This window comes from Nerophis lumbriciformis, linkage group LG04 (assembly GCF_033978685.3).
Source record: "Nerophis lumbriciformis linkage group LG04, RoL_Nlum_v2.1, whole genome shotgun sequence".
Lineage (NCBI taxonomy): Eukaryota > Metazoa > Chordata > Actinopteri > Syngnathiformes > Syngnathidae > Nerophis > Nerophis lumbriciformis.
The window spans coordinates 64,025,507-64,052,500 of record NC_084551.2 but is presented as its reverse complement, the minus strand read 5'-3'; the positions used below and the strand labels follow the sequence as shown (position 1 = coordinate 64,052,500).

The 26,994-nt window shown below is 41.9% G+C and overlaps 1 protein-coding gene across 2 annotated transcripts in view; it reads right to left on the bottom strand.

Moving 5' to 3' along the window:
- nr2f5 (nuclear receptor subfamily 2, group F, member 5) overlaps positions 1–16,743 on the bottom strand; it is a 71,167-nt gene extending 54,424 nt beyond the window's left edge. The window contains exon 1 of one of the 2 annotated variants that reach the window (XM_061958762.1): positions 15,863–16,743. In XM_061958762.1, the coding sequence (XP_061814746.1) occupies positions 15,863–16,238 (376 nt within the window). In that variant the 5' untranslated portion in view covers positions 16,239–16,743. The remainder of the gene's footprint in view (positions 1–15,862) is intronic. The other variant, XM_061958763.1, reaches the window with a different exon arrangement.
- Positions 16,744–26,994: the final 10,251 nt, after the last annotated feature.

The window sequence follows — 26,994 nt, the reverse complement described above, 5'->3', positions numbered from 1 at the left end:
GCAGCAGCCTTAGCAGGGAATTCCAGACTTTCCTCTCCCCAGCCACCTCGCCCAGCTCTTCCCGGGGGATCCCGAGGCGTTCCCAGGCCAGCCGGGAGACATAGTCTTCCCAACGTGTCCTGGGTCTTCCCCGTGGCCTTGTACCGGTCGGACATGTCCTAAACACCTCCCTAGGGAGGCGTTCAGGTGGCAGATTGCAGACCCTTGGTGCGGAAATAACCCATAAGTGGGTTGATACAATCAAATTGCTGGAGTTGAATCCAAAATGGAGACAAGGATTTCCATGCCTGTGGAGACCAGTTAGCTTTTGAGGAGATGGCCTTGATCAGCACACGGGTTCTGAACCCTTTTGACCTCGGAGTTCACAGAGGCTCACCCAAATATTAACACTGAATTAGTAAATATTACTTTGGATTTTGTTCAAAAGCAATAATTATGTCTAACCTACACTCTTAGAAATAAAAGTGCTAAGTAGAACCATATAAGGTTCTTCAGCTCGTCCTCATAGGAGAACCCTTTTTGGCTCCAGGTAGAACCTTTTTATAAAGGTTCCACCTGGAACCCTTTTGGAGGGTTCTACCTAGAACTGTGTGTGTAAGGTTCCACCCAGAACCCCCCATGAGAGGTTCTACAAAGAACCCACGCAGGGAGTTCCACTAAGAACCCTTTCATGTTTCAAGGGTTTCATCTAGAACCCACACAGGGAGTTCCACTAAGAACCCTTTCGTATTTCAAGGGTTTCATCTAGAACCCACACAGGGAGTTCCACTAAGAACCCTTTTGTATTTCAAGACTTTCATCTAGAACCCACGCAGGGAGTTCCACTAAGAACCCTTTCGTATTTCAAGGGTTTCATCTAGAACCCACACAGGGAGTTCCACTAAGAACCCTTTCGTTTGTCAAGGGTTTCATCTAGAACCCATGCAGGGAGTTTCACTAAGAACCCTTTCAGGTTTCAAGGGTTTCATCTAGAACCCACACAGGGAGTTCCACAAAGAACTCTTTCATGTTTCAAGGGTTTCATCTAGACCTGACACAGGGGGTTCTAAAAACATCCCTTTTCAAAGGTTTTCACCGATAACCGTCTTGTCTTCTGAGGGTTCTATAAAGAACCATATTGTATTCTACAGATCAGTTTAGTTCATATTATATTGTGGTCATTTATCATGTTGACATTGAACAAACATTCAAAACATTTTAATGAGAAAAACATTTATTTAAAGATAGGCACCATTATTGGCAAATGTTATCAGGAAGTATGTCCCTGGTGACACAGGATCTTACCCATGCTTTCAACAATCCCTGAAGAACTCTTTCTTCCAAAAACGGTTCTCTGGATCAAAATAGTTCTTACTGGAACCCTTAGTGTTAGTGAAAAGGGGTTTTAAAGGGTTCTCTGGATCAAAATGGTTCTTACTGGAACCATTAGCGTTACCAAGAACCCTTGAAAAATCCTTTCTGCGGGAAAGGGTTTTTCAGAAGCAAATGGTTCCAGTTAGAACCTCAGCCCTTGTAGAAGAACCCTTTTAGAACCCTTATTTCTAAGAGTGTACAGTGGAACCTCGATTCACGGACACCTCTTTTTGCGTTCTTTTCCGTCTACGAACGTTGCGATGCAGACAAATGTGTCTCGGTGTGCGACCGATGTCTCCATGTACGCTCATTTCACTCATTTTTAATTCAGTTATTCATTTTGTTTGTCACCGGATAATCTGCCATTTTGGAGAGGCGGCCCCCGACATCACATCCTGTTGATGTTTTGCTCAGAGTACTTTCCAGCATCGCATGGATTGGCTCACATGAATGGCAAAAACAAATCCACAATTGCAACAATTTTCCAAAAGGACGTTTTAATGAATGCTGACTTTGCGGAAGAAGTTAAATATCTTCGCAAGGACGGAGAGAACGTGCAAGACAAGGTAGATCAACTCTTCCTAGTGGAGCTAAATGACAAGCATTCCCGAGGCTGTCATTGGAGAGATGGCGACTTGATGTCCAAACGTAAGCGGCACGGGAGAAAAATTTAGGACGAGTCGTGGGTGTTTGGAAAAAAGAGGATCCATCAGCATGGCGAGGATGCTCGGACAACGCTGACGCTTCAACTTGGTTTTTACCCGTGAAGTGAGATTTCTACCTATCTTTTTCATTGTGTTAAGACCAGACTTTTTTGGGGGGAAAAAGAAGCCAGAGCAGACCTTAAATACAGCAGAGGAGATGCAGTAGTGGGACATGGAGAAGTGCCTCACACCGCTAGTTTGTGCTAACGCTAGCTGGAATTGTATCTAATTATCTAATGGATTGTTTATTGAGTATGTCATAGTCAGTTCCATATATACATCATATACAGTACATATATACATACATATCTCCAGAGAGCAGTCGTGTGCTCATTGGCAATATTTTTATAACCAGAAAAAATAATCCATCCATCCATCCACTTCTGCTTATCCAAGGTCGGGTCGCGGGGGCAGCAGCCTAAGCAGGGACACCCAGACTTCCCTCTCCCCAGCCACTTCGTCCAGCTCTTCCCGGGGGATCCCGAAGCGTTCCCAGGCCAGCCGGGAGACATAGTCTTCCCAACATGTCCTGGGTCTTCCCCGGGGCCTCCTACCGGTCGGACGTGCCCTAAACACCTCCCGAGGGAGGCGATCGGGTGGCATCCTGACCAGATGCCCGAACCACCTCATCTGGCTCCTCTCAATGTGGAGGAGCAGCGGCTTTACTTTGAGCTCCCCGCGGATGACAGAGCTTCTCACCCTATCTCTAAGGGAGAGCCCTGCTACCCGGCGGAGGAAACTCATTTCGGCCGCTTGTACCCGTGATCTTGTCCTTTCGGTCATAACCCAAAGCTCATGACCATAGGTGAGGATGGGAACGTAGATCGACCGGTAAATTGAGAGCTTTGCCTTCCAGCTCAGCTCCTTCTTCACCACAACGGATCGATACAGCGTCCGCATTACTGAAGATGCCGCACCGATCCGCCTGTCGATCTCACAATCCACTCTTCCCTCACTCGTGAACAAGACTCCGAGGTACTTGAACTCCTCCACTTGGGGCAGGGTCTCCTCCCCAACCCGGAGATGGCACTCCACCCTTTTCCGGGCGAGAACCATGGACTCGGACTTGGAGGTGCTGATTCTCATCCCAGTCGCTTCACACTCAGCTGCGAACCGATCCAGCAAGAGCTGAAGATCCTGGCCAGATGAAGCCATCAGGACCACATCATCTGCAAAAAGCAGAGACCTAATCCTGCAGCCACCAAACCAGATCCCCTCAACGCCTTGACTGCGCCTAGAAATTCTGTCCATAAAAGTTATGAACAGAATCGGTGACAAAGGGCAGCCTTGGCGGAGTCCAACCCTCACTGGAAACGTGTCCGACTTACTGCCGGCAATGTGGACCAAGCTCTGACACTGATCATACAGGGAGCGGACCGCCAAAATCAGACAGTCCGATACCCCATACTCTCTGAGCACTCCCCACAGGACTTCCCGAGGGACACGGTCGAATGCCTTCTCCAAGTCCACAAAGCACATGTAGACTGGTTGGGCAAACTCCCATGCACCCTCAAGGACCCTGCCGAGAGTATAGAGCTGGTCCACAGTTCCACGACCAGGACGAAAACCACACTGTTCCTCCTGAATCCGAGGTTCGACTATCCGGCGTAGTCTCCTCTCCAGTACACCTGAATAGACCTTACCGGGAAGGCTGAGGAGTGTGATCCCACGATAGTTAGAACACACCCTCCGGTTCCCCTTCTTAAAGAGAGGAACCACCACCCCGGTCTGCCAATCGAGAGGTACCGCCCCCGATGTCCACGTGATGCTGCAGAGTCTTGTCAACCAAGACAGCCCCAAAGCATCCAGAGCCTTAAGGAACTCCGGGCGGATCTCATCCAACCCCGGGGCCTTGCCACCAAGGAGCTTTTTAACTACCTCAGCAACCTCAGCCCCAGAAATAGAAGAGCCCACCACAGATTCCCCAGGCACTGCTTCCTCATAGGAAGACGTGTTGGTGGGATTGAGGAGGTCTTCGAAGTATTCCCTCCACCGATCCACAACATCCGCAGTCGAGGTCAGCAGAACTCCATCCTCACCATACACGGTGTTGATAGTGCACTGCTTCACCTTCCTGAGGCGGCGGATGGTGGTCCAGAATCGCTTCGAAGCCGTCCGGAAGTCGTTTTCCATGGCTTCCCCGAACTCCTCCCATGTCCGAGTTTTTGCCTCCGCAACCGAAAAAATAAAATAAAATAAAATTAAGAAAATACAATTAAATTAAACATATCTGAAAAAGGTAATGGGAAGAAGTATACACTTTTTGAATCCCCCCTTTTTTACATAGCGAACTTGAACTAATATCCAGTTTCCTCTGAAGAACATTGGATCACATTCATCTGATCCACATAACTGGACTTGATCAGAACAATAAGTCAATATATCAATATATCATAGTCAATATATCAATATATCAATATATATATATCAATATATATATCAATATATCAATATATCAATATATCAATATCAATATCAATATCAATATCAATATATCAATATATCATACTCACATGCAAAACAAGCCTAGACCAGAGGTGGGTAGAGTAGCCAGAATGTGTACTCAAGTAAGAGTACTGTTACTTTAGAGATTTAATACTCAAGTAAAAGTAAGGAGTAGTCACCCAAATATTTACTTGAGTAAAAGTAAAAAGTATGTTGTGAAAAAAGTACTCAAGTACTGAGTAACTAATGAGTAACATACACACACATATCATATATATATATATATATATATATATATATATATATATATATACACTGATATACACAGTATATAATTTATATTTATTTATTTTGCCGTTTTTATTTACATGTTAAAGGTGTTTTAATGAATATACATGCATGTTTAACACATATAGATTCCTTTCTTTCATGAAGACAAGAATATAAGTTGGTGTATTACCTGATTCTGATGACTTGCATTGATTGTAATCAGACAATAGTGATGATAACGTCCACATTTTCGAATGGAAGAGGAAAAAAAAGTCTTCCTTTCTGTCTAATACCACATGAAAGTGGTTGGTTGTTGGCATCTTATTTGTCCAGCTTCCATATTCGTTTTTATACACTTTACAAGAAATACATTGGCGGCAAACTCCGTAGCTTGCTAGCTTGTTTGCGCTGGCTTTCGGAGACTCTTATTTTGAAAGCGCAGGCGCGATGGAGCGGCACTTTTATTGTGAAGACAGGAACTGTGCAGTCAGTCTTTAGGCTTTTGACGGGAAGTACGGTTGAAATAAAAAAAAAGGGTCTTTTTTCCTTCACATTTTTGATTGATTGATTGGAACTTTTATTAGTAGATTGCACAGTACAGTACATATTCCGTACAATTGACCACTAAATGGTAACACCCCAATAAGTTTTTCAACTTGTTTAAGTCAGGTCATGTGACCGCCTGGCTCTGTTTGATTGGTCCAACGTCACCAGTGACTGCATCTGATTGGTGGAACGGAGTGAACGTCACCAGTGACTGTATTTGTTGAAACGCAGGCACTATGAAGGTCTGTCTGACAAACCAAAACAAACAAAGCGTGCATTAACAGATCGATAAAAATTAGTAGCGAGTAGCGAGCTGAATGTAGATAAAAGTAGCGGGATAAAAGTAGCGGAGTAAAAGTAGCGTTTCTTCTCTATAAATATACTCAAGTAAAAGTAAAAGTATGTTGCATTAAAACTACTCTTAGAAGTACAATTTATCCCAAAAGTTACTCAAGTAGATGTAACGGAGTAAATGTAGCGCGTTACTACCCACCTCTGGCCTAGACTTTACTATACCAAACCAAAACATTACATTTGTACAATTTCTGCAAAAATTTGAAGAGTGTTTGAGTTCATCACTCAGGCCGGTCCATATTTTCAGCCCACAGACTGAGACACAAAAACTTTTCCTTGTGCTAAAGCGTGTTTATAATTTGCCCGTCCTCTGAGGTTGTACCCCACATCTCTATCTATGAATAAACAATTAAATATTTGCAGGCAATTCATAACTTCTTGCTTTAAACGTGATAAGCCCTGTCAAATATTCTACTAAATCACGACATTTTAACAGTTTTGACCTTAAAAATAAGCTATTTGTGTGCTTCTTGAACCCACATTATAAATCATTCTAAGTGCCCGTTTTTGTAAGATTGTATATTGCTTTTATAATTACTTCCCCAAACTTCTGCACAGTAACTTAAGTAAGGATAAATGAGTGAATAGTAGAGTTGCTGGAGGTATTTTCCATATGGAAGGTGATGCTCGGCTTGTTTACTTCTCCCAGACTGTCCAACACATTTTTTGTTTTTACATATTGGTAACATTTTAAAGTGCACCAGAGGGACTTTAGTGTGTGTGCGGACACATTGACCGTTGTTGTGATGTTTCAATTCAAACAAGACATCGTTGAGCCATGGCCAACTTGCTATGTTAATTACATATACAGTATATATGTTAGTTACATATACAGTATATACAAACCCCGTTTCCATATGAGTTGGGAAATTGTGTTAGATGTAAATATAAACGGAATACAATGATTTGCAAATCATTTTCAACCCATATTCAGTTGAATATGCTACAAAGACAACATATTTGATGTTCAAACTGATAAACTTTTTTTTTTTTTTTTGCAAATAATCATTAACTTTAGAATTTGATGCCAGCAACACGTGACAAAGAAGTTGGGAAAGGTGGCAATAAATACTGATAAAGTTGAGGAATGCTCATCAAACACTTATTTGGAACATCCCACAGGTGAACAGGCTAATTGGGAACAGGTGGGTGCCATGATTGGGTATAAAAGTAGATTCCATGAAATGCTCAGTCATTCACAAGAAATGTGTGAACAAATGGTTGAACAGTTTAAGAACAACATTTCTCAAGCAGCTATTGCAAGGAATTTAGGGATTTCACCATCTACGGTCCGTAATATCATCAAAGGGTTCAGAGAATCTGGAGAAATCACTGCACGTAAGCAGCTAAGCCCGTGACCTTCCATCTCTCAGGCTGTACTGCATCAACAAGCGACATCAGTGTGTAAAGGATATCACCACATGGGCCCAGGAACACTTCAGAAACCCACTGTCAGTAACTACAGTTGGTCGCTACATCTGTAAGTGCAAGTTAAAGCTCTCCTATGCAAGGCGAAAACCGTTTATCAACAACACCCAGAAATGCCGTCGGCTTCGCTGGGCCTGAGCTCATCTAAGATGGACTGATACAAAGTGGGAAAAGTGTTCTGTGGTCTGACGAGTCCACATTTCAAATTGTTTTTGGAAACTGTGGACGTCGTGTCCTCCGGACCAAAGAGGAAAAGAACCATCCGGATTGTTATAGGCGCAAAGTTGAAAAGGCAGCATCTGTGATGGTATGGGTGTGTATTAGTGCCCAAGACATGGGTAACTTACACATCTGTGAAGGCGCCATTAATGCTGAAAGGTACATACAGGTTTTGGAGCAACATATGTTGCCATCCAAACAACGTTACCATGGACGCCCCTGCTTATTTCAGCAAGACAATGCCAAGCCACGTGTTACATCAACGTGGCTTCATAGTAAAAGAGTGTGGGTACTAGACTGGCCTGCCTGTAGTACAGACCTGTCTCCCATTGAAAATGTGTGGCGCATTATGAAGCCTAAAATAGCACAACGGAGACCCCCGGACTGTTGAACAACTTAAGCTGTACATCAAGCAAGAATGGGAAAGAATCCCACCTGAGAAGCTTCAAAAATGTGTCTCCTCAGTTCCCAAACGTTTACCGAGTGTTGTTAAAAGGAAAGGCCATGTAACGCAGTGGTGAACATGCCCTTTCCCAACTACTTTGGCACGTGTTGCAGCCATGAAATTCTAAGTTAATTATTATTTGCAAAAAATAAAAAATAAAGTTTATGAGTTTGAACATCAAATATGTTGTCTTTGTAGCATATTCAACTGAATATGGGTTGAAAAGGATTTGCAAATCATTGTATTCCGTTTATATTTACATCTAACACAATTTCCCAACTCATATGGAAACGGGGTTTGTATGTTAGTTACATATACAGTATATATACACATTGTAGTGTCTTCAAAGTGTGCATTTTATAATACAAAACAGGGACTTTTGTTGACGCGACAACCAATAATTCATGTTTACATTGTTTCTCATGGGGTAGTCTGTTTCACTTGACAAACCTTTCGGTCGGCGAACAATGTTCTAGAACCTATAAAGTTTGTAGATCGAGGTTCCACTGTACTTACTGTTTAACAGGATAAACTTTGTCAAATTATATGAAAGCATGTGTTAATCGCAAAGATTATTATCCAGGCTTAGGTCAGGCTGATTACAAAAATCAATACCAATCAAATACACTGTAAAAAATAAAGAAATACATTGTAATTAAATTAATAATAATAATAATATGTATTTTTATCAAATAAATTGCCAATAAAATTTAAGTGCAAATGAAAATACAGCTTTAACTCTCTGGTCATAATTTTTGCGCTGAAGAGACTTTGCTCCAGACTTCTTCTGTTTGTTTGAGATTGTCATTACTGCCACAAGTGGTGGAAAAGTGTCTTTTACACCCATGTCTTTGAGAAGCTCAAAGACATGGGTGTAAACTCCACCTTGATCAAATGGTTCCACTCTTTTTTAACAAACAGAACACAGCAAGTGAAGGTCAACAGAACACTGTCAGACACCAAACACTGCAACACAGGCGTCCCACAGGGTTGCGTTGTATCACCAACACTATTTACATTGTACACCAACGATTGTAGGACTGTGCACCCTAACAATTATATGGTGAAATTTGCGGACGATACCGTGCTCCTAAGCCTTCTACACAAGGATATGGACCCCTCTGTGTACCAAGACGAGATAGACCTATTTATTAGGTGGTCTGACACTAACCATCTTATTTTAAATGTGACCAAGACACAGGAAATGGTTTTGGATCCGAGGAAAGTGACTGACCATGAGCCAGTGGTCATCAAAAATCAGGAAATCACCCAGGTATCCTCATATAAATATTTAGGGGTTCATATTGATAATCTTCTCTGCTGGAAGACACATATTGACAAACTGTGCAATAGACTGCAACAGAGGCTATATTTTTTGCGAAGATTAAGATTGTACGGCGTAAGCAGCCACATCATGATGATTTTCTACCGTGCCATTGTAGAGAGCATCATTAGATACGGGATCACCTCATGGCTTGGCAACCTAACCGTTAAGCTAAAAAGCAAACTGGCCGGCATGCATAAAACGGCAATGAAAATCGTAGGGAGGAAAGAATATGAGCCTATACAGAGCATCTATGAGCAGGCAGTTAGGAAAAAAGCTAAGAAAATTATTTCCAACTCACAACACCCACTCTTTCCTGAATATGGAACCCTGCCATCAGGGAGAAGACTCCGGGTCCCACTATGCAAATTTAACCGCCTTAAATTATCATTTGTCCCAGCCTCCATTAAGCTGACCAACAATGTGCAATAGAATTTTAATACATAGTTTAGCACTTTTTTTTTTAGCACACAGCACTTTAGCACATAGCACTTTAGAACTAAGCACTTTAGCACACAGCACTTTATCCATGAGCTCTAGTGCAATGCACATTGGTACCTTATCTTTATCTCCATACTGTAGATTTTATGCCTACATCAAAGTGCCACCTATGTCTATCAAGCTCCATGTTCTGATGTTTAAATGTTAGTTGTATGGTTGTGGTTGTGTCTGTGCTTGTGTTTTTCTTCTGTTGTTTTTGGGTATGTTAAGAAAGCAATGATGCACTGTGCCCAAGACAAATTTCCCCGCGGGGACAATAAAGTTGAACCTTGAACCTTGAACCTTGTAATACAACTGAGTACCATACGCACCAAAGCTGAGAAACAGATATTTTTTTCTTCAACCTCCAGGGGGCACTCGCAGCCCAACAGTTGGCCCCAGCCCTATGGTTAAGAAACACTGGAAGAGCAACCCAAACATTGAAAAAAAGTCCTGACATTGCTTTGGTTTCTAGTCGTCATGCCTGAGAAACGGCCATCTTTTTTACAAGCCTCACGTGTCGGCAGTCCAAAAGGATGCGTCAGACCACATCTACAAGGAGAACAAGCCAAGGTTCTGTGAGGTTGGTCGACAACGCCGCCGCCGCCGGGCCCGCCACAGACTGTCACGGCGCTCTCGCAGTCATCATCCAATGATAGGAAGCCCCGCAAAGAGGTCAAAGATGCCCCTTGGCGGGGAGGCGGCGCAGAAGGCACAAAGGCAAATGTTCTCAATGTGAAGAGGTCGTTAAACTTTTAGCGTGTCTAGCAAAATGTCATGAACGCCATATCAAAGCAAACGCTCTGCTAATTATTTAACAGACAAAATCAGTTGCACTTTCGTCTAATGAAGAGCTCTTTTTTTTTTTTTTTTTTAAAGATGACATTTGGCTTTGGGGGAGGTTGTCATCAACAGTCATCCCCACACAAACACGTTCCTGAAAGATGAATAAAATGTCAAACATGTTCTGCTTCTTGCGGAATCATCGGGACGAGTACAAATGTCACTTGAGAACAAACATGGCGTTACCGCGGTAACCTGTTCTGAACCCCATGAATAATGTACAGCGAGCGTGACTTCTGTACGCGCACGTGGACCGCAGCCGTTAAATTTAGTGTGGATGTGGCCATGAAATAATCATGCACGCGTCCTCCAATATTCATGTTTACATGGTTTATTTGCACTGAGACACACGGCGCTTGTTTCAAATCCTGCTTCCTGCTCACAACACAATTACTTGCTGCTTCTTCATCTCACAGGCCAGGCCGTGCTTCTCAGGGCCCCCCCGGCGGGGGAAAAAAAAAGGTGGTCCGAAGTGGACAAATGCGTGTTGATAAACAGAAGCTGGTCCTGCAAAGAGGATTTGAGGACAGCGTTTAATCCCGTTGACCTCAAACGCACCAACGAGAGCGAGGCCAGCCAGCTGAGGTTCTGCAGCACAACTCATGCGTGGCGCCGCAGGAGCTGGATTTGTGGCGTTGGGACTGTCGGCGCAGAATGAGACCGCAAACGTCACTCTTGTGTCGTGTCTAACTGGGACTTAGTTCTAAACACGTTGAGCTCAGCGGCCGTGACCTGACGGAGAAGTCAACGTCCTCATTGTTTTTGTGCATGGAAAAAATAAGACAACAATAATTAATTGTTCTTTTTTTTAACCAAAAATTTTGCAAACTATGTCCTGTACAATCCAGGTAAAGTTATAGTTTTAAAAATAATGAATTATACATAAAACATATTTTATGTTGACCTTTTTTTGCGACATTTATCCACTACAGTGTTTCCCACAGGACAGGCATCTATTTGTGGTGGTGTGGTCGGGGGGTGGCGGCGGCAGCGGCGATGACCAAGAAGAACGCGGAGTTGGAATATAATTACAACATTTTATGTACATATTTATATACAGATTTGAACAATTAGTGATTCACTGAAATATATTTATTAATTGTGGTTCTTACAAAAAAATATATCTTATAAAATATAAAAGCTAAAATGTCTCTTAAAGCTCTGCCCCTTTAATTAGTGAATACTAAATAATTTAACTTTAGCCTAATACTACAACCATATTATTTACCAGCAACATAAAGTGAAACAGAGGCAGAGGTGTCCTGCCACAGTCAGTCAACCTCCTCCTCCTCCTCCTGCTGCTGAACAGGTCGCACCTGTGGTCCGGACTGTAGGCCTACCTCCTCTCCAAGTCGAGCCCTTTTCGGCCGTTGAAAATATTTTTCTATACTCATCTGTGTGAAGGAGTGAACATCCAACATTAGAATGTATTACTAACGAGCAGAACCGCTCTATGTACAGTGCCGTCTAACCTTAAGCGGCAGCAGCTCAACACATGCAGGGTTCAACGTTAAGGTTTTTTTCTACTTGCCCGACTTCTCAAATCTACTTGCCCCAATATTTTTACTTGTCCTGCCTAGGTTTTTTTCTGGCTGTGTAGTGCTCATGGCTTATATCTTACTAAAATTCTTCCCGTTGACTATTTACAACACTACACAGTATTTATTATTATTATTATTATCTATAATTACATTTAAATGGCATTGCATACATGTAAAATTAAATGGTATTTCACATTATTTGACCAGTAGCAGTTACACCCATCTGAACAGGTCAGCCACCTGTTTTAAGCCCGATCACAGTTGAAATCTTGAAATAAAGGGCTTTTAATGGCCAAAACATTAACCTGGACAACATTTTAACAGCTGGTTGGATCAGATTTTATTCTTTTCATTGCATTCACATGCTGCAGTGGACAGTGGACAATTTAGCTTCAGTCCATGTGTGTTTATTGACAACATGGTTATAACCTGGACACGTTAGCTCGTCGGTAGGGTAACACGTGACTTTTACTACGTTCGTCTGCCCCGGCCCACGAGTCAAACAGCGGCGGTGTTAATGAAGCAGCGGATTAACGTTAAATATATGACGAGCCGCGAGCGATGCAGCTATAACATATCTACCTAGAACCTATATTACCCCCGTATTTTGATCCCGTTTCGTCCGTCCGTCCGTCCGTCCCTCTTCTTCTTCTTCTTCTGGCCCACCAGGTGAATTAAGTGCTATTGGCGGCGTTACCGCCACCTACTGCACCGGAGTTGTAACTACAAGCAACATTCACAGACAGTCCCGTTGCTTTTATGAGCGGTCGAGCGAGTCAAAAGCCGAAAAATCCATTTGTGGCGGACGTAATTCTTTCGTGGCGGGCCGCCACAAATAAATGAATGTGTGGGGAAACACTGCACTATGTTGTGCCTGAAAGTGAACCAGCCACCTTTCATATTTCTACCCCAAATCTATTGATTTGTCCATTTCCATTCACTTTATTCCAAAAATGTCCCACATATTTATTTACATGAAATAACTATTTTACCAGGGTTTTTCTTCAATTTTGACTACATTTATGGCCATGTGCATCTTATCAGCTCTTGCATCAGATGACCAGATTTCACTAAATTAAAGGTTTTTTTTTGCTGCTGTTGTTGCAGTGAAGACATTGTTGCAGCGACATCAGGAGATTTCCTCGGGTTTCATCTCACAAGAGCGTGACCCAGTCTGGTTTGGCTTGTGGGTTTTGTACAGGATAGTGTGTGTATAGGCACACACACACACACATTGGGGACATGACCTGTGGAAGCTCGGAGGGATCATCTTAGGCGACTCTCTTGGGGGGGTTTGAACCTTGACGCTGCCTCTGACCAAGCAGCATCACAACATATCATAACAGCCTCAGCTTGCTTTATGCTACGATGTGTTTGAATGTCGAAACCGTCCGAGGGATGATTTCTGTCCGTGACCCACATTGAGGCCGCCAGTTGCAAAACACGTCAGCGCCAATTAGTAATAATTAACAATCAGGGCGAGCTGCCGACACGTTTGCGCGGCTCCTCTTTTGGCGCCAAGTGACCCGTTGTTAATCCAACACAATACAACAAGCGCAGCGGCATCCTGTGCTTCGCGGCTTCGGGTGTCGCTGAGCAAACAGCGCCATTAAAAAAGACAACACAAAGAGATGACGGGGGATTCTCGTTGTTTTTTTGCTTAAAGCGGTGCGGGCATTTGATGCAGGTGCAGGCTGTTTATCGGTTTCCATGGCGATTGTAATAATGATGAGCGCTCGGAAATGTACAGGTGCGACTTCAAATATTAGAATTGGGTGCAAAATGTAATTGATGTCTACGACACCAATTAAAGGAAAACTGCACTTTCTTTTTTAATTTTGCCGATCGTTAAGAACAGAAATGTTTTTCATGCATTCTAAATCATAAATAAACGTTAGAAAAAGTCAGCTAATTATGGAGTCTATGGGAGCCCCTCAAAATAACCATCCAAAAGTGGCAACGGCACTCCATTTACATTTTGTGACCTGAATCTTGACCAAGAATAAGCGATGTTGTTATTATCAGCGCCAACATTAAGGAACTATTTTCGGCGGCGCATTAATCGCAGAGAGGTAACAAGCTTATGCTGCTATATTAACCTAATGAGCTGGGGTGCTTCTCTCTTGTCTCTGAGTTGGTTAAAGTTCATCCTAAATGATAAAGCATGCCTTTCACCTGGATAGTAGAAGGTTGTGGACATAAACCCAGAAGTTGGTCAACTTATACCAGGAGCAGGGCCGTATAGGCAAATGCTAAGGGCGCCGTCCATCAGGGGGCGCCATGCCAGTGCCACAAATGTTGGAGAAAAAAAAAAAGAAAAAAAAAGTTGTTACTATTATTTCTAAATAAAAAAAATAATCTCACGTTAATTAAAATGCAAAGTAAAGCCTATTTAATAGAAATATTATTTGTTACAACATTACGCGCCCCCCCTCCTCCCCACGCACGGTGCGCCCCCTCCCTTCCCGTATCATGACTCTTTTTGGACGTCACCACATCAAAAAATCAACACAAGATGTCAAAACGGCCAAAACTGTCAGGTGCCCAGGGAAGAAAAAAGAGAAAAGAAGAGGAGAAACGAGAAAAGACAGAGGTAGCAGGTAGGTAACGTTAGCCTACATGAAATTATTTGTCTGTTACAGAATGTGATAGTAACCAGGCTTTTTAGCATTAAGCTAATGTTACATGATTCGGCAATTGCTAATCAATAAATAGCGAGTTCTGTTTTAACGTCGGGTTAATATTGTGGAGGGGGCTAAATTGTTATGGAAAATAATAATGTAACGTTAGGTAATTACAGTACTCCCACCTTACATTCCTCAGGGACATTTGTATTAGATCTTTTAAGCAGGTGTTTTTTGTTTACATTATTGCCTTCTGGTTAGCTAATGTTTGCCCTGCAGGTAATAGTCACTTTTCCACCCCTTTATATATTAGGTATAGTTGTAAGTAAAAAAAAAAAAGGTCAAAGACAAAGCTATTCGGGTTCTTGTGAGTATATACACTTCACTGCCGATGTGGGGGGGTGCCACCTAAAATCTTGCCTAGGGCGCCAGATTGATTAGGGCCGGGCCTGACCAGGAGATAGCAAAAAAGACACAAAAAGACGCTCGTTTGAACCCATTTTTTTAACTTTTCACAAGGATTTATGATGAATTCTTCATCTAAACGGGAATGTATAAATATCCCATCAGTCGGCATCTCAGTGAGAGCAGACATTGGACAGTAAGGGATTGTTTTAATATGTTTGTTGTCTTTCATGAAGTCTGCATATTTAGTGTTGTTGAAGGCAAAAGCAAATGTTGTGAAATGAATGAATAGATAGATAGTATTTTATTGATTCCTTCAGGAAAATTAAAACGCCCCAGAATGCTTAAAATGAGCAAAATACTTTTAAAAATGACATGTTTTTATACGTTAGTACTTTACATATACAGTTACAGCACGTATATAAAACGTCGAGGAATGTTTTTTTAGAGTGCTGTATAGGCGGAACAGAGCGACTTCATTGTTCGCTGACTTTTTCAAGCATTTACTTATGAAAAAAGAAAAATGTGTTCTTGTCTTATATAGGAATTGTAAGTAATGGACAACATTTCCAAGTGCTGGGTAAGTTTTATTAGTAGTTTTTGACCATTTGTAAACATATAAGATAATGAATTTGTTTTAGCTGTAAGCTATTCAATAATTAATTAATATTTCTCTTTTACTTTTTCAACAGAAGTTGTAAAAAAAAATAGACTTTTTAAAGTAATGCTAAATGATTGAGATGCCCCTGTAGTGACACATTCCAACATCATCATGGAAAATGTGAAAATAAATGGTTCAATATTGCTTATAAATGTAATAAACACATATTTGTTCTGTTTGAAGTTGATTTGGAAAGCAACATGACAACCAGAAAACATACCGGCCTTACCTTCTCTCCTCATGCCGACTTTGAGGCACTTCTTCAGGCGGCAGTACTGACACTGGTTCCGGTGGTGCTGGTCGATGGGGCAGTCGCGGTTCCCCCGGCAGGTGTAGCTGAGGTTCCGCCTGACGGAGCGCTTGAAGAAGCTCTTGCATCCCTCGCAGGTGAACTGGCCGTAGTGCTTCCCGCTCGACTTGTCCCCGCACACCATGCAGTCCACGTTGGGCAGCTTGTCCCCGGAGAGAGCCTCGTTGCCCGGCGTCGAGCCGCTAGGAGTCCCCGGGGCGCCTCCGGGCTCCTGGCCGCAAATCTGGTGTTGCGAGCCCGGGTCTGCGGAAATGCTCTCTGGCCACTGGTTTACTACCATTGCCATGCTATCCGCCACACTTGGGACTGAGAGTGGGAAAAGAACCAAGAAAAGGACGACGGAGGTCCTCGGATGTGGTTTTAATTGCGGCGCGGATCAGGGTTCAGAGCGGGGGGTCAAGGCCGATGGAAGTCCCGCTGCTGCTGCTGCTGCTGGCCGCGCACGGAGCCATAAAGTCCAGGGGACGTCAAAAATTCGGCCGGCGTGGACGTTAAAGAGTAAAAAGAAGAGTTAAAAATAGTCCAAAAGCTGAAAGTTTACACTTATTTGTCTCCCCGTGAAGTAGTCCCATCCAGGGCTGCTGGGCCACGGCGGAAGGAGTCCGGCGCTCTTCGGGATAAAGACGCTAATGCCCGCTGATACTTTGTTGGCTTCATGGGGGACGCACGAACAAGCAGTCGCGTTGCCGGATAATGACGGTGGTAGTGACGGTAGTACTGGGCGCGCAACACGGGTCACTTCTCCCCGAGACAAGCTGCACATTTGGGGGAAAAGTGTCACCGGTCGGCTGTTAACCCTCCGCCCCCTTTCGCGCCGCCCCCCTGGCCGCGGGCGGGCGGGCTCCACATGCGGGGCCGAGGTGCCATATAAGGTCATGCCGCCGCCTCAAGCCTGGAAGAACCGTCGCTGATTGGTTGCTCAGCCGGACCGGTCATAAGTCAGGAGCCTCGTGATTGGACGGTCGTCAGTCGGGGGAGAAGCTTTGATTGACGGCAGCGAATGTTGCTAAGAACGATTTGCAAGCTCATTATACTATTGGCTAAGTTTTATATTCATAAATGTTTTGTGTGCCTTTAAAAAAATGATTAGGACTTTACTTTTAAACGCTTTCTACCTTTTACAACCAAAAAGCTGTGAAAACTATGATGCTGTGCTCCAAATTTGGATTATTTACGGAATGTGTGTGAGCCTATATGGCTTTGCACTTTGTTACATATATATATTTTGTATTCTATTTTAGTGACTTTATTGAGTTTACAACCCCCTGGCGCTGTTTTGTACTGTTTCTCCACTTGTTTTGTTCATCATTATTTATTTGCTTGTATTTAAATGTTGCATATTATCAGAGGTGGGTAGAGTAGCCAGAAATTGTACTCAAGTAAGAGTACTGTTACTTTAGAGATGTATTACTCAAGTAAAAGTAAGGAGTAGTCACCCAAATATTTACTTGAGTAAAAGTAAAAAGTATGTTGTAAAAAAACTACTCAAGTACTGAGTAACTGATGAGTAACATACACACACATATCATATATATATATATATATATATATATATATATATATATATATATATATATATATATATATATATATATATATATGTATATATATACACACACACATATACATATATATACACACACACACATATATATATATATATATATATATATATATATATATATATATATACATATATATATATATACATACATTGATATATACAGTATATAATTTATATTTATTTTTTTTGCCGTTTTTGTTTACATGTTAATAGTGTTTTAATGAATATACATGCATGTTTAACACATATAGATTCCTTTCTTTCATGAAGACAAGAATATAAGTTGGTGTATTACCTGATTCTGATGACTTGCATTGATTGTAATCAGACAGTAGTGATGACAAACGGCCACGTTTTCAAATGGAGGAGAAAAAAAGTTCCTCCTTTCTGTCTAATACCACATGAAAGTGGTTGGTTTTTGGCATCTTATATGTCCAGCTTCCATATTCGTTTTTATACACTTTACAAGAAATACATTGGCGGCAAACTCCGTAGCTTGCTAGTTTGTTTGCGCAGGCTTTCGGAGACTCTTATTTTGAAAGCGCAGGCGCGATGGAGCGGCACTTTTATTGTGAAGACAGGAACTGTGCAGTCAGTTTTTAGGCTTTTGACGGATTGTACGGTTGAAATAAAAAATGGTCTTTTTTCCTTCACACTTTTGATTGATTGATTGGAACTTTTATTAGTAGATTGCACAGTACAGTACATATTCCGTACAATTGACCACTAAATGGTAACACCCCAATACGTTTTTCAACTTGTTTAAGTCAGGTCATGTGACCCCTGGCTCTGTTTGATTGGTCCAACGTCACCAGTGACTGCATCTGATTGGTGGAACGGAGTGAACGTCACCAGTGACTGTATTTGTTGAAACGCAGGCACTATGAAGGTCTGTCTGACAGACCAAAACAAACAAAGCGTGCATTAACAGATCGATAAAAATTAGTAGCGAGTAGAGAGCTGAATGTAGATAAAAGTAGCGGAGTAAAAGTAGCGTTTCTTCTCTATAAATATACTCAAGTAAAAGTAAAAGTATGTTGCATTAAAACTACTCTTAGAAGTACAATTTATCCCAAAAGTTACTCAAGTAGATGTAACGGAGTAAATGTAGCGCGTTACTACCCACCTCTGCATATTATAAATAAAGGTTTATAAAAATCTGAAAAATCTCAAATAAAAACTTTGAGAAGAACAATCTGAAAGGCAAATAAAATACCATCGTTTTATTGTTGTTCAGTTTATTTGAAACATTTTTAACAAAAGTGATATTTAGGTGTATCACAAGTTCACACATGTTTGAAAAGGAGTAGGATGAAGCAGAGTTGATATAACCCCACCCCTTTTCCATGCCTCAGCAATGATTGAAAGGAGCAGTCTAAATTGGGGCCCGCAGCAGATTTTTATTTTAACCCCAAAAAACTCATGTGTATACTTTTCTTTATCAAACTTGAAACTAATTGGATGCATGTTCTGTACTAAAATAAATGTGTGGCACATAAATTGTTCACAAATGTCTTTTTTTTTTGGCACAAAATACATTTGACACAATCAAAAGTAGAGATGTCTTTATGCCAATCATGGACAATTTTTACTAATCTTTTTTTAAATCTAAAATACCGTATTTTCCGCACTATAAGGCGCACCTAAAAACCACAAATTTTCTCAAAAGCTGACAGTGCGCCTTATAACCCGGTGCGCTTTATATATGGATAAATATTAAGATTCATTTTCATAAAGTTTCGGTCTCGCAACTTCGGTAAACAGCCACCATCTTTTTTCCCGGTAGAACAGGAAGCGCTTCTTCTTTTACGCAAGCAACCGCCAAGGTAAGCACCCGCCCCCATAGAACAGGAAGCGCTTCGTCTTCTACTGTAAGCAACCACCCGCCCGCGTAGAAGAAGAAAAAGCGCGCGGATATTATCATTTCCTTTGTGTGTTTGCATCTGTAAAGACCACAAAATGGCTCCTACAAAGCGACAGGGATCCGGTTCATGAAAAGACGCAATCTCTCCATCCGCACACGGATTACTATTTCACAGCAACTGATATTCCTGTGAACCGCACTGTGGATACAACGGGAGCACGTACGGTGAATATTCGCACCACAGGGAATGAGAAGTCATCCTTCACTGTGGTTCTAGCTTGCCATGCTAATGGCCAGAAACTTCCACCCATGGTGATATTCAAAAGGAAGACCTTGCCAAAAGAGACCTTTCCAGCCGGCGTCATCATAAAAGCTAACTCGAAGGGATGGATGAAGAAAAGATGAGCGAGTGGTTAAGGTAAGTTTAAGTTTACGCGAAGAGGCCGGGTGGCTTTTTTCACGCAGCTTCGTCCATGTTGATATACGATTCCGTGCGCGCCCACATCACGCTGGTTTTAATATATTATTAAAGTTTGACTGACCTATTTGACTGTTTTTTTGACATTCCTTTAGCGCAGTTAGATGCGGCTTACAACACCGGGCGGCTTATAGGTGGACAAAGTTTTGAAATATGCCGTTCATTGAAGGCGCGGCTTATAACCCAGGGCGCCTTATGGTGCGGAAAATACGGTAGTCAAATATATAAATAAACCTTTGTAAATCTGTGTTCCAGTGTTGAAATGACTCCTGATTATACTCCCGTGAAAGATTCCTCTAAGAGGGATGCACGCTCGGGGGACAACGGCTCAAATTTCAGCGCCAGCTGCAACAAACGGATGGAACCTCAAATTACGAACTTAAATGGAACTTGAACAGGGTTCGTAAATTGAAAAGTTCATATAGGGAAGCAAACTTTTCCAAAAGAAACAATGCAAATATGAGGCTCAAGAAAAGTTCCTATTTTAATGAAGGTCTGCACACGTTGAACACAATATAAAGTGCGATACAGTATTGTAGTGAAGGTCTGTACACCATCCATCCATCCATCCATCTTCTTCCGCTTATCCGAGGTCGGGTCGCGGGGGCAGCAGCCTAAGCAGGGAAGCCCAGACTTCCCTCTCCCCAGCCACTTCGTCCAGCTCCTCCCGGGGGATCCCGAGGCGTTCCCAGGCCAGCCGGGAGACATAGTCTTCCCAACGTGTCCTGGGTCTTCCCCGTGGCCTCCTACCGGTCGGACGTGCCCTAAACAACTCCCTAGGGAGGCGCTCGGGTGGCATCCTGACTAGATGCCCGAACCACGTCATCTGGCTCCTCTCGATGTGGAGGAGCAGCGGCTTTACTTTGAGCTCTCCCCGGATGACAGAGCTTCTCACCCTATCTCTAAGGGAGAGCCCCGCCACCCGGCGGAGGAAACTCATTTGGGCCGCTTGTACCCGTGATCTTGTCCTTTCGGTCATAACCCAAAGCTCATGACCATAGGTGAGGATGGGAACGTAGATCGACCGGTAAATTGAGAGCTTTGCCTTCCGGCTCAGCTCCTTCTGCACCACAACGGATCGATACAGCGTCCGCATTACTGAAGACGCCGCACCGATCCGCCTGTCGATCTCACGATCCACTCTTCCCTCACTCGTGAACAAGACTCCGAGGTACTTGAACTCCTCCACTTGGGCCAAGATCTCCTCCCCAACCCGGAGATGGCACTCCACCCTTTTCCGGGCGAGAACCATGGACTCGGACTTGGAGGTGCTGATTCTCATCCCAGTCGCTTCACACTCAGCTGCGAACCGATCCAGTGAGAGCTGAAGATCCTGGCTAGATGAAGCCATCAGGACCACATCATCTGCAAAAAGCAGAGACCTAATCCTGCAGCCACCAAACCGAATCCCCTCAACGCCTTGACTGCGCCTAGAAATTCTGTCCATAAAAGTTATGAACAGGTCTGTACACGTTGAACACAATATAAAGTGCGATCCAGTACTGTAGTTTAGGTCTGTACTAGAGATGTCCCGATCCGATATTTGGATCGGATCGGCTGCCGATATTTGCCAAAAATTGCATATCGGCAAGGCATGGGAAAATGCCGATCCAGATCCAGTTTAAAAAAAACTCCGGTCCGTGTTTTCCAACGCACCGATTTAAACTATACATTCCACTTTTCTGCTCCTCCGTAATTTCCGTTCCGCATTTTCCAGCACACCTTCAACACATCCACAGGTCTGTGGATTCTCACGCAGTTGCTTTTAGCTGCTGGCATTACACGACAGGCTCTTCTCACTCTTTCCTGTGTCTCCCTCTCACAGACAGCAAGCGCACCTTCTTACACACGTCACATACTGTCACGTCATACGTCACATACGTATACGTCCTCCCCGAGCAGAGAGGTAGCAGCATGGCTAACGTTAGCTGTGATGCTAGCGCACTGTTTAAACGCCCTCTGCGCATAGCAAATCTATGCCACGCACAAAATCTATTAAAAAAATAAGCGCATAACAATTTTCGACACACGGACACGACAGAGAAAACAGTTTTCGTCATCATTGTTCAAATATTGTAACGTCTGCCGAGACGCTTATCTCCATTCGGTGCCACACGTCCACACCATCAAAATGCCGAGGCAAAGATTTCCACATCAACACCGTATGAAAAAAATTAGTGATTTTTTTAGTTGTGATTTCCTTCTCTGCATGAAAGTTTAAAAGTAGCATATATTAATGCAGTATGAAGAAGAATGTTTTAATGTAGACATGCAAGCCTTGAAAGAAAATTTTGAAAATCAAGACTACATTTCCTGCAAATGGGTGCATTTCTACTCTATATTTTAACTTTAGATTTATTCTCATATCAAACTCTTTTGGCTGTCTTTTTGACACTTACATCAGGCGCCCCCCTCCACACCCTGGATTATAAATAATGTAAATAATTCAATGTGATTATCTTGTGTGATGACTGTATTATGATGATAGTATATATCTGATAGTATATATCTGTATCATGAATCAACCCCGACTTAAACAAGTGTAAAAACTTATTGGGGTGTTACCATTTAGTGGTCAATTGTACGGAATATGTACTTCACTGTGCAACCTACTAATAAAAGTCTCAATCAATCAATCAAAACACATAGAATCATCATACTGCTGTGATTATATGCATCAAGTGTTCATTCAAGGCTGAGGCAAAATATCGAGATATATATCGTGTATCGCAATATGGCCTTAAAATATCGCAATATTAAAAAAAGGCCATATCGCCCAGCCCTAGTTTCAATGATGCCATTTCTGTTTGTCATGTATAATTTTGTCTATTTTGTGTTTATCCTTGAATAAACAGGTCAGTTTCTTGTTACCAACCATTGTGTATTATTCAAACTCCCCTAATTCAGCTGGCTAGTTGTTATCAAGAGTACTAAAACCCTTTTCAACATGATTCTGACAACTAAGTAGGCTAAATAACTTTAAACTTTAATACATGCTCGGATAGGCCAGTATCGGTATCGGATCGGAAATGCAAAAACAATATCGGTATCGGATCGGAAGTGCAAAAACCTGGATCGGGACATCCCTAGTCTGTACACGTTGAACACAATATAAAGTGCGATACAGTACTGTAGATCAAACAAACATGAGAGGATCAACTTTCTGTTTATTAAGACAAGCTGAACTGTGCTGTATGCGCTGCTCTGCGAAGTCCTTTGTTGCCCTCACAAACAATCAGAAAACACAACAACCCTTGACTTCTTTTAACCATATTGCTAGAATAATAAGCATTTAAAAAAAGTCAAATCCACTAACATTAACTTGGACAAAGGAGAAAGGAGCAGACAGATGAGGTGTGTTCTCTTGGAAGAGGCAGTCTTCTCCTCCGCAGTGAAATAAGTCTGCTTTGGCATATTTATCCAGAAAGGTCCGGTCTCATCAAAACTAAAAGGTGCTGTGGTACGAAGCCTGCTTCCTTGATTCTTGCATACTTAAAGTACTCCTCGCAAATAGTTGTTTTTTTTGTTTGTTTTTTAAACTCCACAGCATTTCCCCCTTTTTCCACGCGGGTCTGCTGTCTTTCTGGGACTCATATTGAGTTAGCAAAATGAAGAAAACTTGTCAAGAGGCGTTAAAAAAGCCAGAAAAGGCACACATGCATGAGTTGTGACTCGTCGACATTCCGCCTTTCCAAAAAGGCTGCGTCCTGCGGCACAAAATGTCTGCAGGGGACACACAAAATGAAGGAGTGAAAGGTGAGACATATTTGGCTCCGGCTAAAAGTGCCAAAAAAAAGTCAAAAAGTTAGCAAATAGAGGTGTTTGTAAATGGAGGTTGCACTGTATAGTATCAATCAGAGGTGTGGACTCGAGTCACATGACTTGGACTCGAGTCAGACTCGAGTCATGAATTTGATGACTTTAGACTCGACTTGACAAAATGTAAAAAGACTTGCAACTCGACTTCGACTTTAACATCAATGACTTGTGACTTCACTTGGACTTGAGCCTTTTGAATTGACATGACTTGACATGACTTGCTACTTTCCCCAAAACCCAAAGATGAAAAAGTTATTCGGGAGCGCTCCGTATTTTTCATTGTGTACTTGTCCATCAGCGTTGCGTGTGTCAGCTGGTGTGCTCTCAGTACAACAGCCAATCAAATTAGATCTACTTTGTTTTCATCACACAGCATTCATCCAATCAAATTGCAGGACAACCAACGAAGAAGACATGTCCAAACCACACGCCAGTGAACAAAAAATGATACCTAAAATAATTTTGTTTGGGTATAAAAATTACGAGGTGGTCAACACAAAACGGTTTGCAGTATGCAACACATGCGGTTCGAAAATGACTGATGGAGAGGCAACAACTTCCAACTTCGTCCGGCATTTGAAGTTGCACAAAGAACGGTAAGTTTTGAATGTAAGATAACGTTTATTGGCTAAGTAACGTGACTTTTATTTGCTGTGTAGTTAAATCAGTGAGGCTGTAAACTCACTGCTAACGTTATAACGTTATTGCAAACACGGGAATCTGTTGCAGTTCACTACCTTATTCATACTTTTTGTTCAGTGATTTTTTTTAAGCAGGGTTACGTTAGTCAATATATCACACGTAACGTTAGACGGCGGTCAGCAGCACCGCGTATTTTAGCCACCTAAAAAAAGACAAAAATAGTAAAATAAAGGTCAGTTAAAATGTATACTATATTATGAATATGTGTACCGTTTTAGCTAGCTTTCTGACATACTGTTGGTTGTTTACCTCAGTGGTCCCCAACCACCGGGCCGCGGCCCGGTACTGGTCCGTGGATCGATTGGTATCGGGCCGCACAAGAAATAATTTATTTTTTTTCTCTTTTTTTAATTAAATCAACATAAAAAACACAAGATACACTTACAAGTAGTGCACCAACCCAAAACAACTCTCTCCCCCCTTTTGTTCTGGGCATTGAACATGAAGACTCTTCCTTCACTGTTCCGAGTGGCCATGAGAGTCTTGGCAGTGCCTGCCTCCAGTGCTCCAGTGGAGCGAGTTTTCAGCCATGGCGGCATCATACTACGCCCCCATCGTGCACAAATGACTGACAGACTCTTGGCTAATTTGGTCTTTTGCAAATGCAATGCAGCATAGGGCCCTGACATATAAAAAGTACAACTTTTTTGTTATGTTCACGTATATGTCATGTTTTTTCAATGTTAACACTTTTGTACAAATAAGTACATTTGCACTTTATTTTTCAATGTGTTTGTTCTGTAAAGGAATGAGTTAATGTTTAAAATGACTGGTTAATAGTGCTATTATAAAGTGCAATGTCAGCACAATTTTCTTTCCTGCAATTTAAAATGCACTTGTTTTAATAAATAAATACAGCGTTTGAAAAGCATACACAATCTGTGTTAATATATTAGTCTGTGGTTAAAAGGACTTGAAAGGACTCGAAACTCAAAATGCAGGACTTAGGACTTGACTTGAGACTTTCCAGTCTTGACTTTGGACTTGACTCGGGGCTTGCCTGTCTTGACTCGGGACTTGACTCGTACTTGAGGGCAAAGACTTGAGACTTACTTGTGACTTGCAAAACAATGACTTGGTCCCACCTCTGGTATCAATATATAAACGATGCCAAAGGAATTACATCTGAATTGTTCTTGTTCTTATTATTACAATTTACCTTTTTTTTTTAGTGTTTACAACCTCAGAGAGTAAATATCTGGAGACAGGAAGACTTTGAGGGCCAAACCCAAACGTTTTAAATGGGAGCCTAAAGTAGTTATTGTGCACTAGTCACTTTATTTTGTCAAAAAAAAAAAAAAATCCAGCATTCAATGCCAAAAATGTATAACATCATCCCACAATACATTGAGATAATGTATTTTTTTTTTTTTTTAATTGTTTTACTCGCTACAAAACATTTTCAGTTCTATAGTCTACTGTCAAAGTATCAGATAGGGCCTGGAAATCAGTCCAGACCTAAGGCCCCAAAATATATTTGGGATCATAGGCCAAAAATGTTGAAAAATAAAAGTGACAAACTTGCTGACTTGATGAAAGCCAGTATGAGCGCCATGCAAGACCAGCACTACCACTGGCCGCCACAGGGGACAGTGAAGAGGCACATTTGCCGGTCACTTCCAGGATGTGAGCACACTTTGAGGGAAAAAGAGGAAAATTGAGGAAAAATGAAGTGCTGCCACAAAAGACAAAATAGAAGATGAAGACGACATTTCCTGCAATTGTTTCTACACTTTATTTGACCTTTAGATGTATTGTCATCTACCAACCTTACACGTCCCATGAAATGTACATCAATGTTTACTTTTATAGGTAGATCATTTACTAACATTATTAGGGCCCGCATGGCCCATTGTAAAAGGAATCCCGAAGGGAGTCCTTTTACAATGGGACAGAGGACCCTATTGTTTTTCGAACGTTTATTAGGGCCCGCATGGCCCATTGCATAAGGACTCCCACAGGGAGTCCTTATGCAATGGGACATAAGGACCTATTGAATTTGTAAGGTTTCATTATTATTCTTTCTTATTCCGCAGCTTTGCGCGGTACTTTGACCCCCTTAACATACTTCAAAACTCACCAAATTTGACGCACACATAAATAAACTCGAACAAAACTCTTTGGTAAAAAAACCAAACCCCAAAACTCAAAATTGCGCTCTAGCGCCCCCTACAAAGTAAACTTTTTCTAACTCCCAGTACGAATGTCGTAGAGACATGAAACAAAAACCTCTATGTAGGTCTCACTTAGACTTAAATTTTATTAATTTATTTTCTCGGCCAAAAATCTACAGGAAGTTTGCTATTCCCCCTTCAACACTAAATTTTAGTAAAATCAGTCACTTTTGCCTTTTTGAGCTTTAATTCCCCCTTCAACACTAAATTTTAGTAAAATCAGTCACTTTTGCCTTTTTGAGCTTTAATTTGACCCCCTTAACATGCTTCAAAACTCACCAAACTGAACACACACATCAGGACTGGCAAACATTGCGATCTAAAAAAAAAACCTAACCCCAAATCTCAAAATTGAGCTCTAGAGCAATTTTTGAATAAAACCGAGAAAAAACTGCTCCTCGGAAGAACAAAATGACAAAACTGCCTGTAACTCCCACTGGG